This window comes from Antedon mediterranea, chromosome 1 (assembly GCF_964355755.1).
Source record: "Antedon mediterranea chromosome 1, ecAntMedi1.1, whole genome shotgun sequence".
NCBI classification, from domain to species: Eukaryota; Metazoa; Echinodermata; class Crinoidea; order Comatulida; family Antedonidae; genus Antedon; species Antedon mediterranea.
The window spans coordinates 2,466,198-2,483,365 of record NC_092670.1 but is presented as its reverse complement, the minus strand read 5'-3'; the positions used below and the strand labels follow the sequence as shown (position 1 = coordinate 2,483,365).

At 33.7% G+C, this 17,168-nt stretch overlaps 2 protein-coding genes across 2 annotated transcripts; both read right to left on the bottom strand.

The window, feature by feature from the left end:
* Positions 1 to 10,909: 10,909 nt before the first annotated feature.
* Positions 10,910 to 12,744, bottom strand: LOC140045554 (uncharacterized). The gene is made up of 4 exons (XM_072090521.1): positions 12,275 to 12,744; positions 11,865 to 11,986; positions 11,257 to 11,485; positions 10,910 to 11,164 (listed from the first exon to the last, which is right to left on the bottom strand). Exons 1-4 carry the CDS (start codon positions 12,708 to 12,710, stop codon positions 10,929 to 10,931), a joined length of 1,023 nt encoding a protein of 340 aa, XP_071946622.1. The 5' UTR covers positions 12,711 to 12,744; the 3' UTR covers positions 10,910 to 10,928.
* A 3,629-nt stretch (positions 12,745 to 16,373) lies between these two features.
* Positions 16,374 to 16,772, bottom strand: LOC140051135 (THAP domain-containing protein 6-like). The gene has a single exon (XM_072096259.1). The coding sequence runs from the start codon at positions 16,770 to 16,772 to the stop codon at positions 16,374 to 16,376; it is 399 nt and encodes a 132-aa protein (XP_071952360.1).
* Between the last annotated feature and the right edge of the window lie 396 nt (positions 16,773 to 17,168).

Below are 17,168 nucleotides of genomic sequence, written 5' to 3'. Positions count from 1 at the left end.
ATATTAGTAACTAGTACTTCTTTGGAGGTAAGTCTGTCCATAGTTTAAACCAGAAACTCTCAAGGTATATTAGTAACTAGTACTTCTTTGGAGGCAAGTCTGCTCATAGTTTAAACCAGAAACTCTCAAGGTATATTAGTAACTAGTACTTCTTTGGAGGCAAGTCTGCTCATAGTTTAAACCAGAAACTCTCAAGGTATATTAGTAACTAGTACTTCTTTGGAGGCAAGTCTGTCCATAGTTTAAACCAGAAACTCTCAAGGTATATTAGTAACTAGTACTTCTTTGGAGGCAAGTCTGCTCATAGTTTAAACCAGAAACTCTCAAGGTATATTAGTAACTAGTACTTCTTTGGAGGTAAGTCTGCCAATAGTTTAAACCAGAAACTCTCAAGGTATATTAGTGAATAGTACTTCTTTGGAGGTAAGTCTGCCCATAGTTTAAACCAGAAACTCTCAAGGTATATTAGTAACTAGTACTTCTTTGGAGGCAAGTCTGCTCATAGTTTAAACCAGAAACTCTCAAGGTATATTAGTGAATAGTACTTCTTTGGAGGCAAGTCTGCTCATAGTTTAAACCAGAAACTCTCAAGGTATATTAGTGAATAGTACTTCTTTGGAGGCAAGTCTGCTCATAGTTTAAACCAGAAACTCTCAAGGTATATTAGTGAATAGTACTTCTTTGGAGGCAAGTCTGCTCATAGTTTAAACCAGAAACTCTCAAGGTATATTAGTGAATAGTACTTCTTTGGAGGTAAGTCTGCTCATAGTTTAAACCAGAAACTCTCAAGGTATATTTGTTTACTATATCCTACACTCATATTTTTTTTTCCTGCAAATTTTATTTGTATCTACAGTTTTTTAGGGCATGAACATTTATATTGTATATTTATGCATCAAGATTTTAGAATTTCCCATCTTGTCAGTATATGTTTGTCTTGGGTCACATGATTGGGTCATATAGTTTTGAACCAAAGTACACTCAACTGCATGTTACAATATATATATATATGTATTCTACATATTTGATTTGATTATTATGTAACCCAGGTTACTTTCCTCCTATTATCTGAAGTAGTCTTATTTTTGTATTTACTTTTTTGTTAATTTTTTTTTTTTGTATTTTTGTAAATTTGATTGCTATAAATAAATAAGGATAAAATACTTATATTTTTGTAAATAAAAGTGAAACAAATTATATATTGTGTATAAATTAATGTGTAAAAAAAATTGTAAAAAAGTTGAAATATAAATTAATTTGCAATTTGTAAATGTTACAGGTATCCACCATTTACAAGATATATTATGCATAAATTGAGGCCTGTTATCATTATGAAAACTACAATATTGACAATGATTGGTTGAAATAATGTATATTTACACACTTGTATTTTTACTTGTCATTAATTAGTCTTCTTTACCTCAATATATTTCATAATTAAACATACTTGAATTCTTGGTTTGCTTATCAACTTTTAGGTCTATTTATGGGATTTATGACATTTATTTATCTATGAATACAAATAAACAAACATTGAAAGGGAACACAACTAGAAGATACAACACAAAGTTACTGTATATTACAAATCATTGGTGGCGCTGTTGAAAATGACATTATAAAACACGTGATGGCATTAGTGTATAATATAGCCTTTGTTGCAATTAATCTAATAATCATTGATGAATTCACTCTCACTCTCCTCCTGACACTAAAGAGAAACTGTTACATACACACTCTTAAACAATTACACGTACTATGATAATTGTGCACACAGAAGCTTTGCTGTACACATACAGACAACTTGCATATTTAGACACATTGATCTAATTAACAGCAAAAAAAAAAGGCAGAACTTTCACACCTTGGTCTATCAGTGCTAAAAAGTGTGTAAATTTGTGGGAATATGGACATCTAGATGCCTGGAAATGGCACTCTGATACAATGTTTTCTTTTTAAACCTACATGTCCATCCACTGAGCAGCCCCAATCATAGTTGGGGCCGGCTGACTGAACACAGATTGATGCTGTTTAAAAGGATTTTCATTACAATAATCATTTTAAATTTTGTAAGGCTGACCTCAATTCCTCCCACTATACTTTACCCATCTGTATTACTAAAGTTTTTTTTACTATTAGTGGGCTCGAGAATCCCACCTCTGTCGCATACCGTACATCTCTTAAAGAAACATAAAATTTATTTAAACAATAATATTTTTTTTTAATAATTCAATGATTTTTATTGTAGCTTAACTTGATGTTTTGGTTTTAACAGATCATCTCAATGTCAGTTAAATATCATTACATAACAAAAGAAAAATGGAAAAAGATATATAACAAAAATTGTACATAATGGAATATTGCACATGTAAGAGAAATTGCACTCAGGAACTGGTAGTTGTGTTTGCATTTGAATAAAATTGATATTAATATTGCAAAGTAAAATATATAATTATTTCTTAAGCATTGCATATTATAAAAATATAAAAAATCATTAAAATAGTTAATAATTAAGTTATTAAATTAAAAAACTAAATTAGGCCTATTTTATAAAAAATCTTCGAATTTTATTTTATTTAATTAATAGAATATATCATGTCAATCTATAATGTCACTATTGCATCCCACATACAACAAATGGGTTAAGAAAGCGTGTGCAAGGAATTTTGATTGGTGCTATTTCTACCTCTAATAATTAGGAAAACTAGTCATTGACGTACATTTTAAAGTCCCAAACAAAAGGCACTTGTTTTACATATTACACAAATAAGCCGATAAGTTTTGAAAAACGGAAGAAAATTTGTAGAAAATTAAAAACCTCAATATCAAAAAAATGCACACACTGAAAAATGGCTATTTAAAAAAAAAAAATCCCTGATTGATTAGTCAAACCTAATTAAGTACCACTTAACGAAATCAGTACATTTTTATTGCACATTTGAGACGAAAAATGTTATATTTCAAACTGAAATAACCTATAATTAAAATTATCATTCAGCTTTTAACAATTCAGATAGTTTGGGAAAATTGTGTATGGATTGGTAGAAAAAATGATTTAACTTTGTTAAACGAGAGCGGGCTGATTAATAAGACATACTGATCATACCAAGGTTTATAAGAACTAAATCATAAATGAACAAATGAGCAAGCTTTTGGGGAAAATTTTCTTATAAAAGCTTGATTTTTAGTACACAGTTAACCTGGGTGCTTGTAAATGAATTCTGTTAATATTTTTGCCGTTTCATATGTTATTTGTTCATATAACATTGCTAGAATCGTTCTATTATTAACATGACTGTTTAATCATTGTACATAAAGGCTTTCATTGGATAGAACGTGTCAATCATATGCATTGGTTGTACCTCGATACCATATCTCTTAATCTCTTAATTTAGAATGATAGCATAAAGCATACAGTTCATACTACTGAAGTTTATATGATCAAGAACTAAATCATAAATAAACAAATGATAGCAAACTTTTTGGGAACATTACTTTTACTCCTCATAAAAACATACTTTGATTTTTAGTACACAGTTAAAGCATGGACTTATAATTATAGGTCCATGGTTAAACAGTCTGCTTGTAATCAATTCTGTTTAATTCTTTGGCGTTTCATACTTGTTGTTTGTTCAACCATTGACTCCGTTATTTGTACAGTTATCAAAGTTTGCATTAGAAAGAACGTCATTCATGGATGCCATAACTTATTCTTCCTAATTCAGACATGATAGGCTGATAATATAGTATAAACTAAAAATCATTTAAACACAAAACTGCTGCTACTTTTGATGAAATTGGAATTTATTAATTTATTATAAATTAATACTTCTCTGGCGTTTCATATTTGCAGGGTCCAATAGAAATTGTATAAACAGCAATTGCATTGTTATTATAACTAAGTTCATGGCTGAGTGATTTTAGGCATCATAAAATTTAATAACATCAATATGCACTGCACCCACAGCTTATATCACCTGTACTGTATATGACTGACCTATAGGAGGAAACAGGTACTAATTTTCACTGTAAGACCACAAAGAAATTAAGGTTAGTTATTAAAATGTTAAAATGACTGAATCAGTATCCTGTTATTTTATGGTACACTCTTTTTGATGACGTGATGTAACTAGTTCCACTATTTTGATAAAAATGTAGGCCTACAAAAGGAATCTATTTTCGTTTTTATTCAAATCACATGATTGGTGTAGACCTACTATAATAAGAATAGCATTATCTACAACAATTATTTAAATAGTTAATTGAATGAACTATTAGTGGTTGTTATTACAAACTATGGCACACAGTGTTTAAAGATGTCGATGATGAGGGGAGTAGGAAATTCCAACAAGTTTGTTTTATATTTTAATCATACACAATGATAGATGCATATTATGTATACCGTATGTCAAGTTTTTTAAGGTGGAACTCCACACACTATCTATTAGGCCAGAAAGAGTAATATCTATTTATAATATATAAATTATTCATTTTTATAAGCTTGTTGAAATAGCTTTTATGATCATTGTGTTGAAAATTTGGATGAAAACAATGGATTTTAAAGGTTTTTCGGCGTTTTAAAAAAGAGGGATATTTAAACATTGCCAACATGTAAAAAATGTATTTACATCAAAATTAGTAAATTTTAGTGTTTTTACAGTAGACTGTGGCCTTAATAATGTTATTGTTCCAATGTTAATATATTAAACAAGAAATATTAAATAACATTTTTAATCATTGTTCTTTCTTCAGATATAACGATTTATTATATCAATTATTTTTGCTTAACAATCAACAATAGTAAACATTTTGTGTAAATATAGTCTGACCTACTGTACAGAACAAAAATATAATCATAAAGTAAACTATATCATTGATTAAGCCATGAGTACTGTATGTACATATTCCAGGGTTGTAGGAGCATAATTAACTCCCTAATGACCCGGCCCACTTACCTGTACTATATAGGCCCAGGCCTACTACCTAGGGATAACGATGCAACAGTAGAAGTTAATAACTACATTACCTGTTATTATTTTGTATCAATATTAAAATAAAGAAAGAAGTATTAAAATCTGACTTGTAGTTTTCGAAATATAGGGTAAAAAAATCACCAAAAATAATTGCTTTTGGCCACGAACTAAGTAATCAATTGCGGTAGCGGGACAATTCGGCCCTGGGACGATTCTGCAAGGGATGATTCGGCCCTGAGATGATTCGGCACACTTAAATTTATTGGTTTTGATATGCATTTATAATCATAAAATAAGCTTTTTTCCCTAAACTTTATTTTCAGAGAGACTATGGGATATTACTACTAGAGAAAAAGATGCAATAAAGCAAACATTTTGAAAACATTGTCGAAAATGATCATTTTTTAAGCGAACGATGTAAACAAGTTATGCCCTCTGTTGGCGAATTCACAAAAAAAAAGTTTTCGAATAAATTGCTTATAAAATTATGTTTTTTAGTAAGTTATATAATATATGAACATTGTCAATATCAATAAAAATAAGGATTGTTAAACAACCAAAAGTGGGCCGAATCGTCCTGTGCCGAATCATCTTAGGGCCGAATCGTCCAGGATTCATAAATTTCTTCCTCAGTAGGGAAATATATGAACTTTAAAAATTACGGTTTTTAGTAATATATTGATTATGTCCTAGCCTCTAGGGTTTTAGCTGGCTAAAGCCGCGGTGCGATAAATTACTGACAAACATAATTATATGCATCTTATTATTTTGAAAACTTTCGTAATTCATGCATTCACCAACAGAGGGTGTAATTTTGATGGCAAAAAACAATTTTCGGCAATGTTTTGCCTTTTAAAAACAAGTACGATTTCATAGTTATTTACTTTCTTTGCCTCGTTATCCCTAGTATCTCTGAAAATGAAACAAAAACAAATATTTAACAATCAATTAAAGCATTTATTATTTTGTTTATAAAATCATAAATGCACTACAAAGTTGACAACATCAATTGGCTGAATCTTTGGTACCCAATGAATAACATATAGGAATAAACTTTGGGGTGCATATATAATAGAAAAACACACATGGACATTATAATTTGTATTAGTAGGCATGTTAAGGTGCATATTTTAGGCAAATCTTTCAAATTGTGATAACATTTTGAAACTTTGCACAGTTATTCATTAGGGTGTCAAAAACATGAAATGGAAGGGTTGCACAAAATTTGGTCAGGGGAAAGCCGCCATTTTGGATTTCAAAATGGCGGACCCCAGATTTTCACTTTCCAGGTATATCTCTGCTAAAAAGGCACCTATAGTTCTGATTTTAGGTTTAAATTATATGGTAATGGGTCACATTGGTATAACTAAAATTTTGATTCCATGGCGGCCATTTTAAATGGTGGACCTTAAAGTTTCGTTTTTGGAGGCATCTACAATTTTAGAGCAAAGCATATGTAGTTTGCGCCATTAACAAAGTAGTAGTAACAAAGTGCGAGGCAGCGAGGCACGCGAGGCAGGGAAGGCATGCGAGGCAATTCAGAAATTTATGCGAGGCATCGTTTTACCATCATCAAAAAATGCGAGGCATCATTTTATCATTTCTCAAAATTGCAAGGCAGGAAATCACCGAAATTGAAGTAGCCTAGGCCTAGGCCCGCTAGGCTAGTTTCCTTTTGCACCTGCCTTGTAATTTAACCAAGGCTTTATCCTGAATACCACAGCTTAGAATTAGTAGGCCTACTTTAATGAAGAAAAATCACATAAAAGTAACAATAAATCCATTAAATTGGTGATTTTACAGACGTTGTTTTTCTCGCATTTTGCACATTCAATGTTCAATATTTTGGTTTCTATGGAACGCCAAAAGAGCAAAATTATTTAGAGGGCTAAAAACTCTGTGGAATCCATTTATATTTAACGCATTATTTGGTGAAAATTAAGTACAATTTCAATAGATTTTGTCACTGTCAGTAAGGAAAAATGTTACTGTTGATAATGTACACGGTTTCGTTAACCTTTTAAAGAATAAAATAGAAAAATTCATCATAATATCCTTAGTAGGATGTCCTAGGTCTAGACTAGGTAGTGATGTTGATTTAGGATCGATTATTATTCTTTGAAAACAGAACAGTTTCAGCAGTAACATATTACAACATTTTTATTGACAAATTAACAAATATATTGAAATAAAACGTGTTTTTCACCAATAAATGCATGAGAAATTGACGCATTCCACTGAGTTTTAGTCCTCTATTATCGTTGCTCTTTTGGCGCTCCATAGAAACAAAAATATTGAACATTGAATAAGTGAAATTCGCGAACAGTGTGCGAGAAACACGCCTGTAAAATCATTAATTTAAGGATTTATTTGTTACTTTTTATGTGATTCTTTCATTAAAGTACTCATGAGGTATACTTCTAAGGTGTGGTATTCACACGATAAAGTTAGTTATCAAATTTGGAGTAAAAATACAAGCGAAGGAAACTAGCGCCAGGTTTATTAGTACGTACATGGACAACAATAAATAAAAATCGTTCGTAATATACCTAGCTTACTAAAACAGGAATAGTGTATCATTATTAAATATTACACCAATTATTATTTTATCAAAATTGATTAAATTATTTTCTACATAGGCCTCTTATCTAGGTTAGGGCTAAGCATATTAGCTAAAGTTTAATTTTAGGCCTAGTATTACAATTGTCGGACGTAAGTCTTTTTTCACACGCGCTCCAGAATTCTGTCGCAATTTTTTTCTTTGCGGCATGTTATTGGATCGGCATATCAGTTACCTTTTATTCACCGCCAGTTATTGAAATTGTCCTGGCAATCGCTGTTCACCTTATTTGCGAGAGAGGTACACGTGTTGTTCCTAGAGAATGGAATGTCAAAAATGTCTTTGGCACGCCGCTCAGAGAGAAGTCTGTGCGTTGCTGCTGAAACCACGTGCTATAGGAGGGGAATGCACCACGATCCTCTGAGCTGAGGGCTGAATCATTCCGCTACCTGCTAAATAGTAAAGAGGGATTGTCCATCTCTCGGGTCTACCGGATCTAGGCGCAGGGGTGTGACAAAATATTATTTTCACTCTGCTATGTTCGAGAGACATGTGAGTGAACACGCTCGAAATGCCAACAAACATTGCAGTCATTTGATGAGTGTGTCGCTATAACAATTATTGTTTATCGAAAGTTGAAGACTGTCGTTCAGATTTTTGAACCGTAGTTTGGGCACTTTTGTAAAAGTAAAATTTGACACGATATGACTTGAATGAAAAAACAATCGTTACATAAAAATAAACAACATGATGAGTGTATACACGAATCTATTTAGATACGCTTGTACAGTATCGATTGATTATTAGGCCTATAATATATCATAATAGCACGTTAAAGGACAACTGTACCGAGGACCATATTTTAAAAACGTATTAGGGGTATACATATGATTTCAGAACCATCGCGAAATCGAGGATATCGCCGCACGCGCTCGCCGTACAGCCGTCGCCGTAAATTGCTGTGACGTCACAGGTGCATCGCATAATCTACTTAATGAGTTTTCGCTGTTGTTACCATACAATAGATAGGTACCGTCACTTCAATTGCTTATTTAACCTTTTAAATTACTTAAATTTGCCAAAATGTTTTCCTGGTATTTTGAAGAAACACTTCAATATCCAGATAGACAAAACAAACAATAAAACAATTCAACTTTTATATTTTTTACGATTTATTTAAAAAGTGTGTTTACTAGAAATGTTCGCGCTTTGCGAGACTTGTCTATGGGACCCGAAGAGTAGCTAGTAGAAACATGACGTATGACGTTCTGGAATCATTCAACCATATCGGACTCAAAACTTTTTCTCTGCTGCTGCTGTGTGGTGGTGGTGTGTATGTGACGTGTGGTGATGTGGTAAACTGTGTGTGTGAGATAATTGTAATTTTTCCAGACAAGTTTTTTAGCATTGATCGTGGGCTTATCACGTAAGTTTAAAAAAAAAATTAGATTATGTTTGTTTTTGTGTCAGGGTCTCGTAATTTCAATTTTGGAAAACAAAACTAGGCCTAACCTAGGCCTAGCTAGGTCCCCTCTGGCTCTGCTGCCGCTGTTTTCTTTTATATATATGCCTAGCCTAGTCCTAGTAGGAGTCTGGGTAAGCCTATTCTACTAGGCTAGGCCTATAATAAATAGGCTACTAATTGATATGCGCAAGAGCCTAGTATAGTACTATGCCTACCTAGTACCAGCCTAGGCCTAGTAGTACTCTACTACTAGCTTAGAGTGGGTCTGATTATTTTGGGCCTTTGGCCATGGCATGGGTGGGGCATGGCCGCCGTTTATGAACGCCTAAAAATTCATGAACTTATTATAATAATATTAATAATATTTTACTCGAAATCCTCACTCATAATCATATTGTGCCCAGCTAGAGGAAGGGTTAGGCAGATGGATTGAATACTACTAGGTAGACCCAGGGCCTACTAGGCAGTGCATATCAAATCGGTATTTAATATAGCCCAATTTAATACTCTCATTTAATTTCATCATAGACACATATAACGATAAAACATGGCTGAAGTGCATGAAACAGAAGAAGAAGAGTATGGAAGTGACGACGATATTTTTTATTCTGTTCCAAGACCATATTTATTTGAACCACAATACTCACCAACCGAGATAGAGCGCAGAAGAAAGGAGAAGAATAATAGTGCAGTTGCACCCCTACCAACAGCTTTAGTAAGTAGACTGAATGACAGTTTTTGGTGTACATGTGGTTTTTGTACACCAATGGCAACGGAAGACGAATGTGTATGTTGCAATGAAGTTCAACAAACATTGTCTTTGTTAGAGAGAGAGAGGCCTACTACAACTCCAATGGAAAAAGATGACGATTTATTATTACGGTGCATTACATCTCATTGTGATCTTGAAGCACACTTAAATACAAGTGTTTTGACAACATTTTTTCGAAGTCATCGACACAACTGGAAACAATTTCCGAAACCAAGGGGCCTTCATGGCCAACTAAATAATGAGTAAGGCTTTTGGTTTTTTATTCAAGATATCTTTCTTCCTTTATTTATTTTTTTTATTCTTTCTACATAATACATTCATTTTGCCGCTAGTTCCATTGTGTTAAACTCAAGAGAACTACTCTATAAGCACAAGAATATATTTTGTTTTTAAAAATACATTTGACCACTAAATCTGTTTTGCATGACCATGTTTTCAAAAGTCACTCTAATAACCATTTACTATATAGAATACTAGATATCAACAAGCAGTGAGTAAAACAAAATATAGAAAACATGGCACTTTTTATTTTTAACAGACTTAGCTAAAGTCATTCATTTTTTTAAATTATCAGACAATACCGCCTTGTAGCTTACAGAGTGGTACTACAATGGATTCTACAAGGTGAAAAACTAGGCTACAAGAACAGAATGGTATTGCCAGCTTGTTTGGTCAAGAAAATTAGAGAAAAGTTTCCTTCACCTGATGGAACATACAAAGGTTTTTCTTGGCCTGCTACTGATGATGCATAATTTGTTCGATTAAACTGAAAAATAAACTTTGTATAACAACAGTATTTAAATCATCACCATCATAATCATCTACTGATTATCCATAATTTGCTCGGTTCTTTGACAATATTCATTTATTAATAAATCTTTAGAAGGTTGTTCCTGCTTTGAGATGTTTTTTGGTAATTCTGGAAGAGGCACTGCAGATTCTGTATATTTGTACCTTATACCTGGGTCCATTCGTCTCTGTAGCGTCTTCTCAACCAGATCAACAACGTAATCATATTTTTTAGCTTCATAAATTTTTTTGGCAGACCATGATCCATCGCCCCGTTTTGGGCAAACCATTTTGTATCGAATATCACCTACAATTAAATTCAGAAAAACAAATCATTTTTAATAGGCCTATTATGTAGCTGGACTAGACAGTTTAGACATGGGTGAACAGAGAATATAATAAAATGTTGTATATTAACTTAAAGTGTCTTATTATTTTATTACATGCATTATAAGTATTACCTGCAATTGTTTGTGCCTGTTTCCTGCCAACATTAGCATTATGATCTATAACTGCTAGCTGAGTCCTGCCTTGCATAGAACCATAATGAAAGTGAATTCGTTTTGGGGCAAACTTGGTGTACGAGGCATGATAGGACTCTAAGGTACCTGAATTGAAGAATTGAGCAGTGAGTAAGTAAAATGGGTTTTACACTAACGTTTAATTCTTATTGTCTACACAAAAAACATTTCACACCCACCAGTATGCTTAAATTCTCCAAGTTGACCAAGATCATTATCTAATCTTTTATCCAGTACAATTTTTTTCAAAGCATCATAGGCTGGCGAATCATATTCTAGCCATATCTTGCTTTCTGCTTCTTCTTCTGTTAGGGCACTGTGTGCACAGGTATTCTCAATCCCATCTTCCTCCCATCTGTGAACATTTACCACGTGATTTAAAATTGATTTCCACCTGTTTTTGAGTACCTAAACATTAGTAAAAAAATAGTGTAAAGCTCAATTTAGAGAATGATGATGATGGTGCTCTTTTTTCTTTTATACTAGTATAAGAGCAGTTTATATAGTACTGCAATATTTTTTATTGGACACAACTTTATTTTTATTTCTGTATTAATTATATAGTACTTATTAATAATAAACACAGTATAAAGCAGAACTGATTTTTTAATTTTGAGTATTTTATATATCAATTATCAATATGATGATGTACATAAATATATATTTTTGTTTTGTTTACAGTATATTGACAGGGCTTGTTAAGCACATCACAAGATGAGAGTTTCATTACTTTTGCTTTTCCTCTTCACCCCTGTCGATTGAAAAAAAAATTCACTAGTGGTCATACCTGGACATCACCTTTACAAGTTGCACAACAGAACCACAAATGGTTTGTTATGCTCTTGGTCCACAATAATAGGTGCTCATTTCCCTTCTTTTTACCACTTGCCAAGACTTTCTTTTTAATGCCTGAAATATTTGATAAAATATACAATATAGTATTAGTAAAACAATTTATGAACTTTACAAACATGATTACAGTATATACTGTACTCGCTGGTGCTACACTAGTAGACTAGAAGAAGTGTCAATTGAAATTACACTGTGCGAGATGAGATAGATTAGAGCAAACTCATATAATGCTCATTTGTACAATATGTATATGGTGCTTATTTATATACTGATGAGAGTAAAAAAAATGAAGGATTTAATTTGGTTTTAGTTTGTTAGAAAATTATTTTACTGTATCAATCATACCTTTACAAACATGCCAGCAATCAAGCTGATGTGATATCTCCCAGTATTCGTCCTTCATAACTTTTCTGATTGATGGTGATCTGTCAGTTGTGATTGTTTTGATGTTGATGCCATGACCCAACAAAAACTCTAAACTTCTGATGAAACCTTCCTTTTCCATTGCTACTGAGCTGGAACATTCCGTCACTTGTATCAGCCGAGCATCAACAATTTTGTCACTTTTCTCTTCAATAAAAGAGTACGTAGAATATTTTGCGGAATACCCTGGCGAGTCTGACCGGGCGTCCCCCAAAATTGAGATAGTCTCATTATCCAAACTTCTTAAAATGAGTTCGGCAATCATCACATCTTGTTGTTCCTTATATGCTTCATTTATGACTGGCAACAAATAACATTTTTGAATTTGATAAAAACTTGATGATGATAAAAAATGCATATCAAGAATTTTAGCAAAATTATTAATTGCTTGATATGTGTTTTCACTGTACAAAATAGCAGAGGCTGTAAGTAAATTGATTTCTGCCATTCCACGAACATCTGGACAGCTTTCCCATTTGCCAAAGTGATATTCAGTACATTGCCAATGTACAATTATTTTTGCTCCCCTGTATAACACATTTGTTGATATTATCTTCTGACCGCATTCTTGGCATCGCTTAAACATTTCAAGCACACTATCAACATTGACTATCACTTTTCCTGTAACATTATCATCTACTACTTCTATTTCTTCTTCAGAGGAAGAAGAACTGTCCTCTTCTGGTATCCATCCCATCGACTCATTTCCATGTGATGATGAAAAGCTTACATTTAAGTCCTGTAAAATTATAATATTATATAGTTTACAGAATTTGATATTACATACACTACGCATTCACAAGTTGGTGAAGATAGATAAACCATAAATAATCATACCTCATCATCATTGCCATGTACTGATTTTTTTTCTTGGACATCATGTGATGTATGCGATGATTCTGAGCCTGTGAAAAACTAAATATATTTATTTTTCTTTAATACCATTTCTACACAGTAACAAAAAATAGAATTGTTTTTTTAAACTATAGTTAGTGTTAATTGTTGTTGTTCTCAATCACCAAATGATGGCTAGTAGTTAGTAGGCCTAGTTAGTAGTAATCATCATTATAGCATTTTTCATTAAAAAAAAATAATGCACTAAGAAAGGGCCTATCTCTAGCTAGTAGTAGTAGTAATACTATCTAGCATAGGCCTAGGCTATATTTTTTCTTGTTTGGATTTATAGGCTAGGCATAGCCTAAAATCCCTAGGCCTATATCATAAATGTAATATTTTAATAATGTACAGAGTAGTAGGCCCAGTCAATTGTTAATTTTTTTTTAGGCTTAGCCTAAACATAAAAAGAAAAAAAAAACTTATTAGGCCTATAATTTACTTTGATATATTAGGCCTAATTATTAATATTACGCCGTGGTTAGGATTCCGGCACCGGAACTCAACTGCCCAGCGTTAGGGAATCCGACACGCTATTGCGCATGCCCAGAGCGAGGTAATCGGCGACTCTATACCACCTATCAACAAGAGTGTTGACAAAGTGCGAGGCAGCGAGGCACGCGAGGCAAGCGAGGCATGCCAAATATTTGTGCGAGGCATCATTTTATCATTTCCAAAAGTGCGAGGCATGCGAGGCATATAGTTTACAATTTCAAAAAGGTGCGAGGCATATCTTAACGTGCTATTATGCTATATTATAGGCCTAATAATCAATCGATACAAGCGTATCTAAATAGATTCGTGTATACACTCATCATGTTGTTTATTTTATTTTACTCACATGTCTCTCGAACATAGCAGAGTGAAAATAATATTTTGTCACACCCCTGCGCCTAGATCCGGTAGACCCGAGAGATGGAAAATCCCTCTTTACTATTTAGCAGGTAGCGGAATGATTCAGCCCTCAGCTCAGAGGATTGTGGTGCATTCCCCTCCTATAGCACGTGGTTTCAGCAGCAACGCACAGACTTCTCTCTGAGCGGCGTGCCAAAGACATTTTTGACATTCCATTCTCTAGGAACAACACGTGTACCTCTCTCGCAAATAAGGTGAACAGTGATTGCCAGGACAAGTTCAATAACTGGCGGTGAATAAAAGGTAACTGATGATATGCCGATCCAATAACATGCCGCAAAGAAAAAAATTGCGACAGAATTCTGGAGCGCGTGTGAAAAAAGACTTGTAATACTAGGCCTAAAATTAAACTTTAGCTAATATGCTTAGCCCTAACCTAGATAAGAGGCCTATGTAGAAAATAATTTAATCAATTTTGATAAAATAATAATTGGTGTAATATTTAATAATGATACACTATTCCTGTTTTAGTAAGCTAGGTATATTACGAACGATTTTTATTTATTGTTGTCCATGTACGTACTAATAAACCTGGCGCTATAGTTTCCTTCGCTTGTATTTTTACTCCAAATTTGATAATCATAACTAACTTTATCGTGTGAATACCACACCTTAGAAGTATACCTCATGAGTACTTTAATGAAAGAATCACATAAAAAGTAACAAATAAATCCTTAAATTAATGATTTTACAGGCGTGTTTCTCGCACACTGTTCGCGAATTTCACTTGTTCAATGTTCAATATTTTTTGTTTCTATGGAGCGCCAAAAGAGCAACGATAATAGAGGACTAAAACTCAGTGGAATGCGTCAATTTCTCATGCATTTATTGGTGAAAAACACGTTTTATTTCAATATATTTGTTAATTTGTCAATAAAAATGTTGTAATATGTTACTGCTGATACTGTTCTGTTTTCAAAGAATAATAATCGATCCTAAATCAACATCACTACCTAGTCTAGACCTAGGACATCCTACTAAGGATATTATGATGAATTTTTCTATTTTATTCTTTAAAAGGTTAACGAAACCATGTACATTATCAACAGTAACATTTTTCCTTACTGACAGTGACAAAATCTATTGAAATTGTACTTGATTTTCACCAAATAATGCGTTAAATATAAATGGATTCTACAGAGTTTTTAGCCCTCTAATTAATTTTGCTCTTTTGGCGTTCCATAGAAACCAAAATATTGAACATTGAGTGTGCGAAATGCGAGAAAAACAACGTCTGTAAAATCACCAATTTAATGGATTTATTGTTACTTTTATGTGATTTTTCTTCATTAAAATAGGCCTACTAATTCTAAGCTGTGGTATTCAGGATAAAGTTGGTTAAAATACAAGGCAGGTGCAAAAGGAAACTAGCCTAGCGGGCCTAGGCCTAGGCTACTTCAATTTCGGTGATTTCCTGCCTTGCAATTTTGAGAAATGATAAAATGATGCCTCGCATTTTTTGATGATGGTAAAACGATGCCTCGCATAAATTTCTGACTTGCCTCGCATGCCTTCCCTGCCTCGCGTGCCTCGCTGCCTCGCACTTTGTTACTACCCTATCAACAACAGCGATGGATCATTTCATAGCTGCGCCACACACGGCAAACTAGTCTAGATGCCTACTAATACGGTATCCACTAATCTAGGCTAGGGTTACCAGTTAGACGTGACCAGTGGGCCTATTTATTTTTTAATTAAATAGTGGTTGCTTCATTCATATATAAACTTCATATCATTATGAATTATATAATTACATGACTAGTTTTATGATTTTTCATAACGCATTATACTGTACATAACAACATGCAATCACAAGTTGATTTGTTGACGGCAGCCACCGCGTGGATGTGAAAACTGTTCGGAAAGTCAGGGTCGCAACGCTAAAAACAGCATTACGATTCTTAGATAGATACTGATACTTATTAATATCATTATAATTATTTTAACGCGTGGCGTAGTCGTATTTTAATTATTAATTCATGTATGGCATAGGCCAAGTTTCATCCATCGCTCTCTCGCTCGCGCAACGACTATCTAGGCTACAGTAAATCCCTATAACACTCCGACTCTCGGTGGTGTGGTGTGTGTGGCACTCTATAAGTGCAAGCTATAATTCACTTCCCAGAGCTATGAGCATGCGCAATAGCGTGTCGGATTCCCTAACGGTGGGCAGTTGAGTTCCGGTGCCGGAATCCTAACCACGGCGTTAATATTATTGTTCTGGTGGTAAATTCATCATTGTTCTTACCGATTCTTGATTACCAGCCTCCTGTCTTTTTTTAAATGCACTTCTCATAGTTGTACTACTAGGTTTGTTAAATGCAAATATACTTGGTACTGCGTCAGGTTTCAGGCGGTGTTTTGGCTTGTAAAGATGCGGAGCTAGATCGTGTTTTGGGTCAGGTAGGTAATCTGACTTCATGAAGTGCTTTCCACAAACTCGCAGAGTTCTGTATGTCGACGGCTTACAGCCGGGATTCAAATTAGCGTTTCTAATAACAGTTAACCATCTTCTGGCCAACGTCTTATCATTTGGAAAGGTATGAAAGGGTATTCCATCTAATCGGGCTTTTTCGTATTCCCGACAATTTGAAACAACACACGCCGGCATTTTCAGTTCCCTCTCTCTCTACTACTACTCTACACAATGTTGATCACACCACCGTCACACACACGAGGAGGAGGAAGCTCGCACACGGCCCAAAAATCGCTAGCTAGCAGAGAAAAAGTTTTGAGTCCGATATGGTTGAATGATTCCAGAACGTCATACGTCATGTTTCTACTAGCTACTCTTCGGGTCCCATAGACAAGTCTCGCAAAGCGCGAACATTTCTAGTAAACACACTTTTTAAATAAATCGTAAAAAAATATAAAAGTTGAATTGTTTTATTGTTTGTTTTGTCTATCTGGATATTGAAGTGTTTACTTCAAAATACCAGGAAAACATTTTCGGCAAATTTAAGTAATTTAAAAGGTTAAATAAGCAATTGAAGTGACGGTACCTATC

What these genes read in the sequence shown, in the direction of transcription:
- LOC140045554 (XM_072090521.1), bottom strand. Translation starts at nt 12,710, where the DNA reads ATGCATTTTTTATCATCATCAAGTTTTTATCAAATTCAAAAATGTTAT. An exon ending in CTTGTAAAGGTGATGTCCAG is followed by an intron (nt 11,486 to 11,864) that starts GTATGACCACTA and finishes ACTAATGTTTAG; the next exon opens with GTACTCAAAAACAGGTGGAA. An exon ending in TGGAGAATTTAAGCATACTG is followed by an intron (nt 11,165 to 11,256) that starts GTGGGTGTGAAA and finishes TCTTCAATTCAG; the next exon opens with GTACCTTAGAGTCCTATCAT.
- LOC140051135 (XM_072096259.1), bottom strand. Translation starts at nt 16,772, where the DNA reads ATGCCGGCGTGTGTTGTTTCAAATTGTCGGGAATACGAAAAAGCCCGA.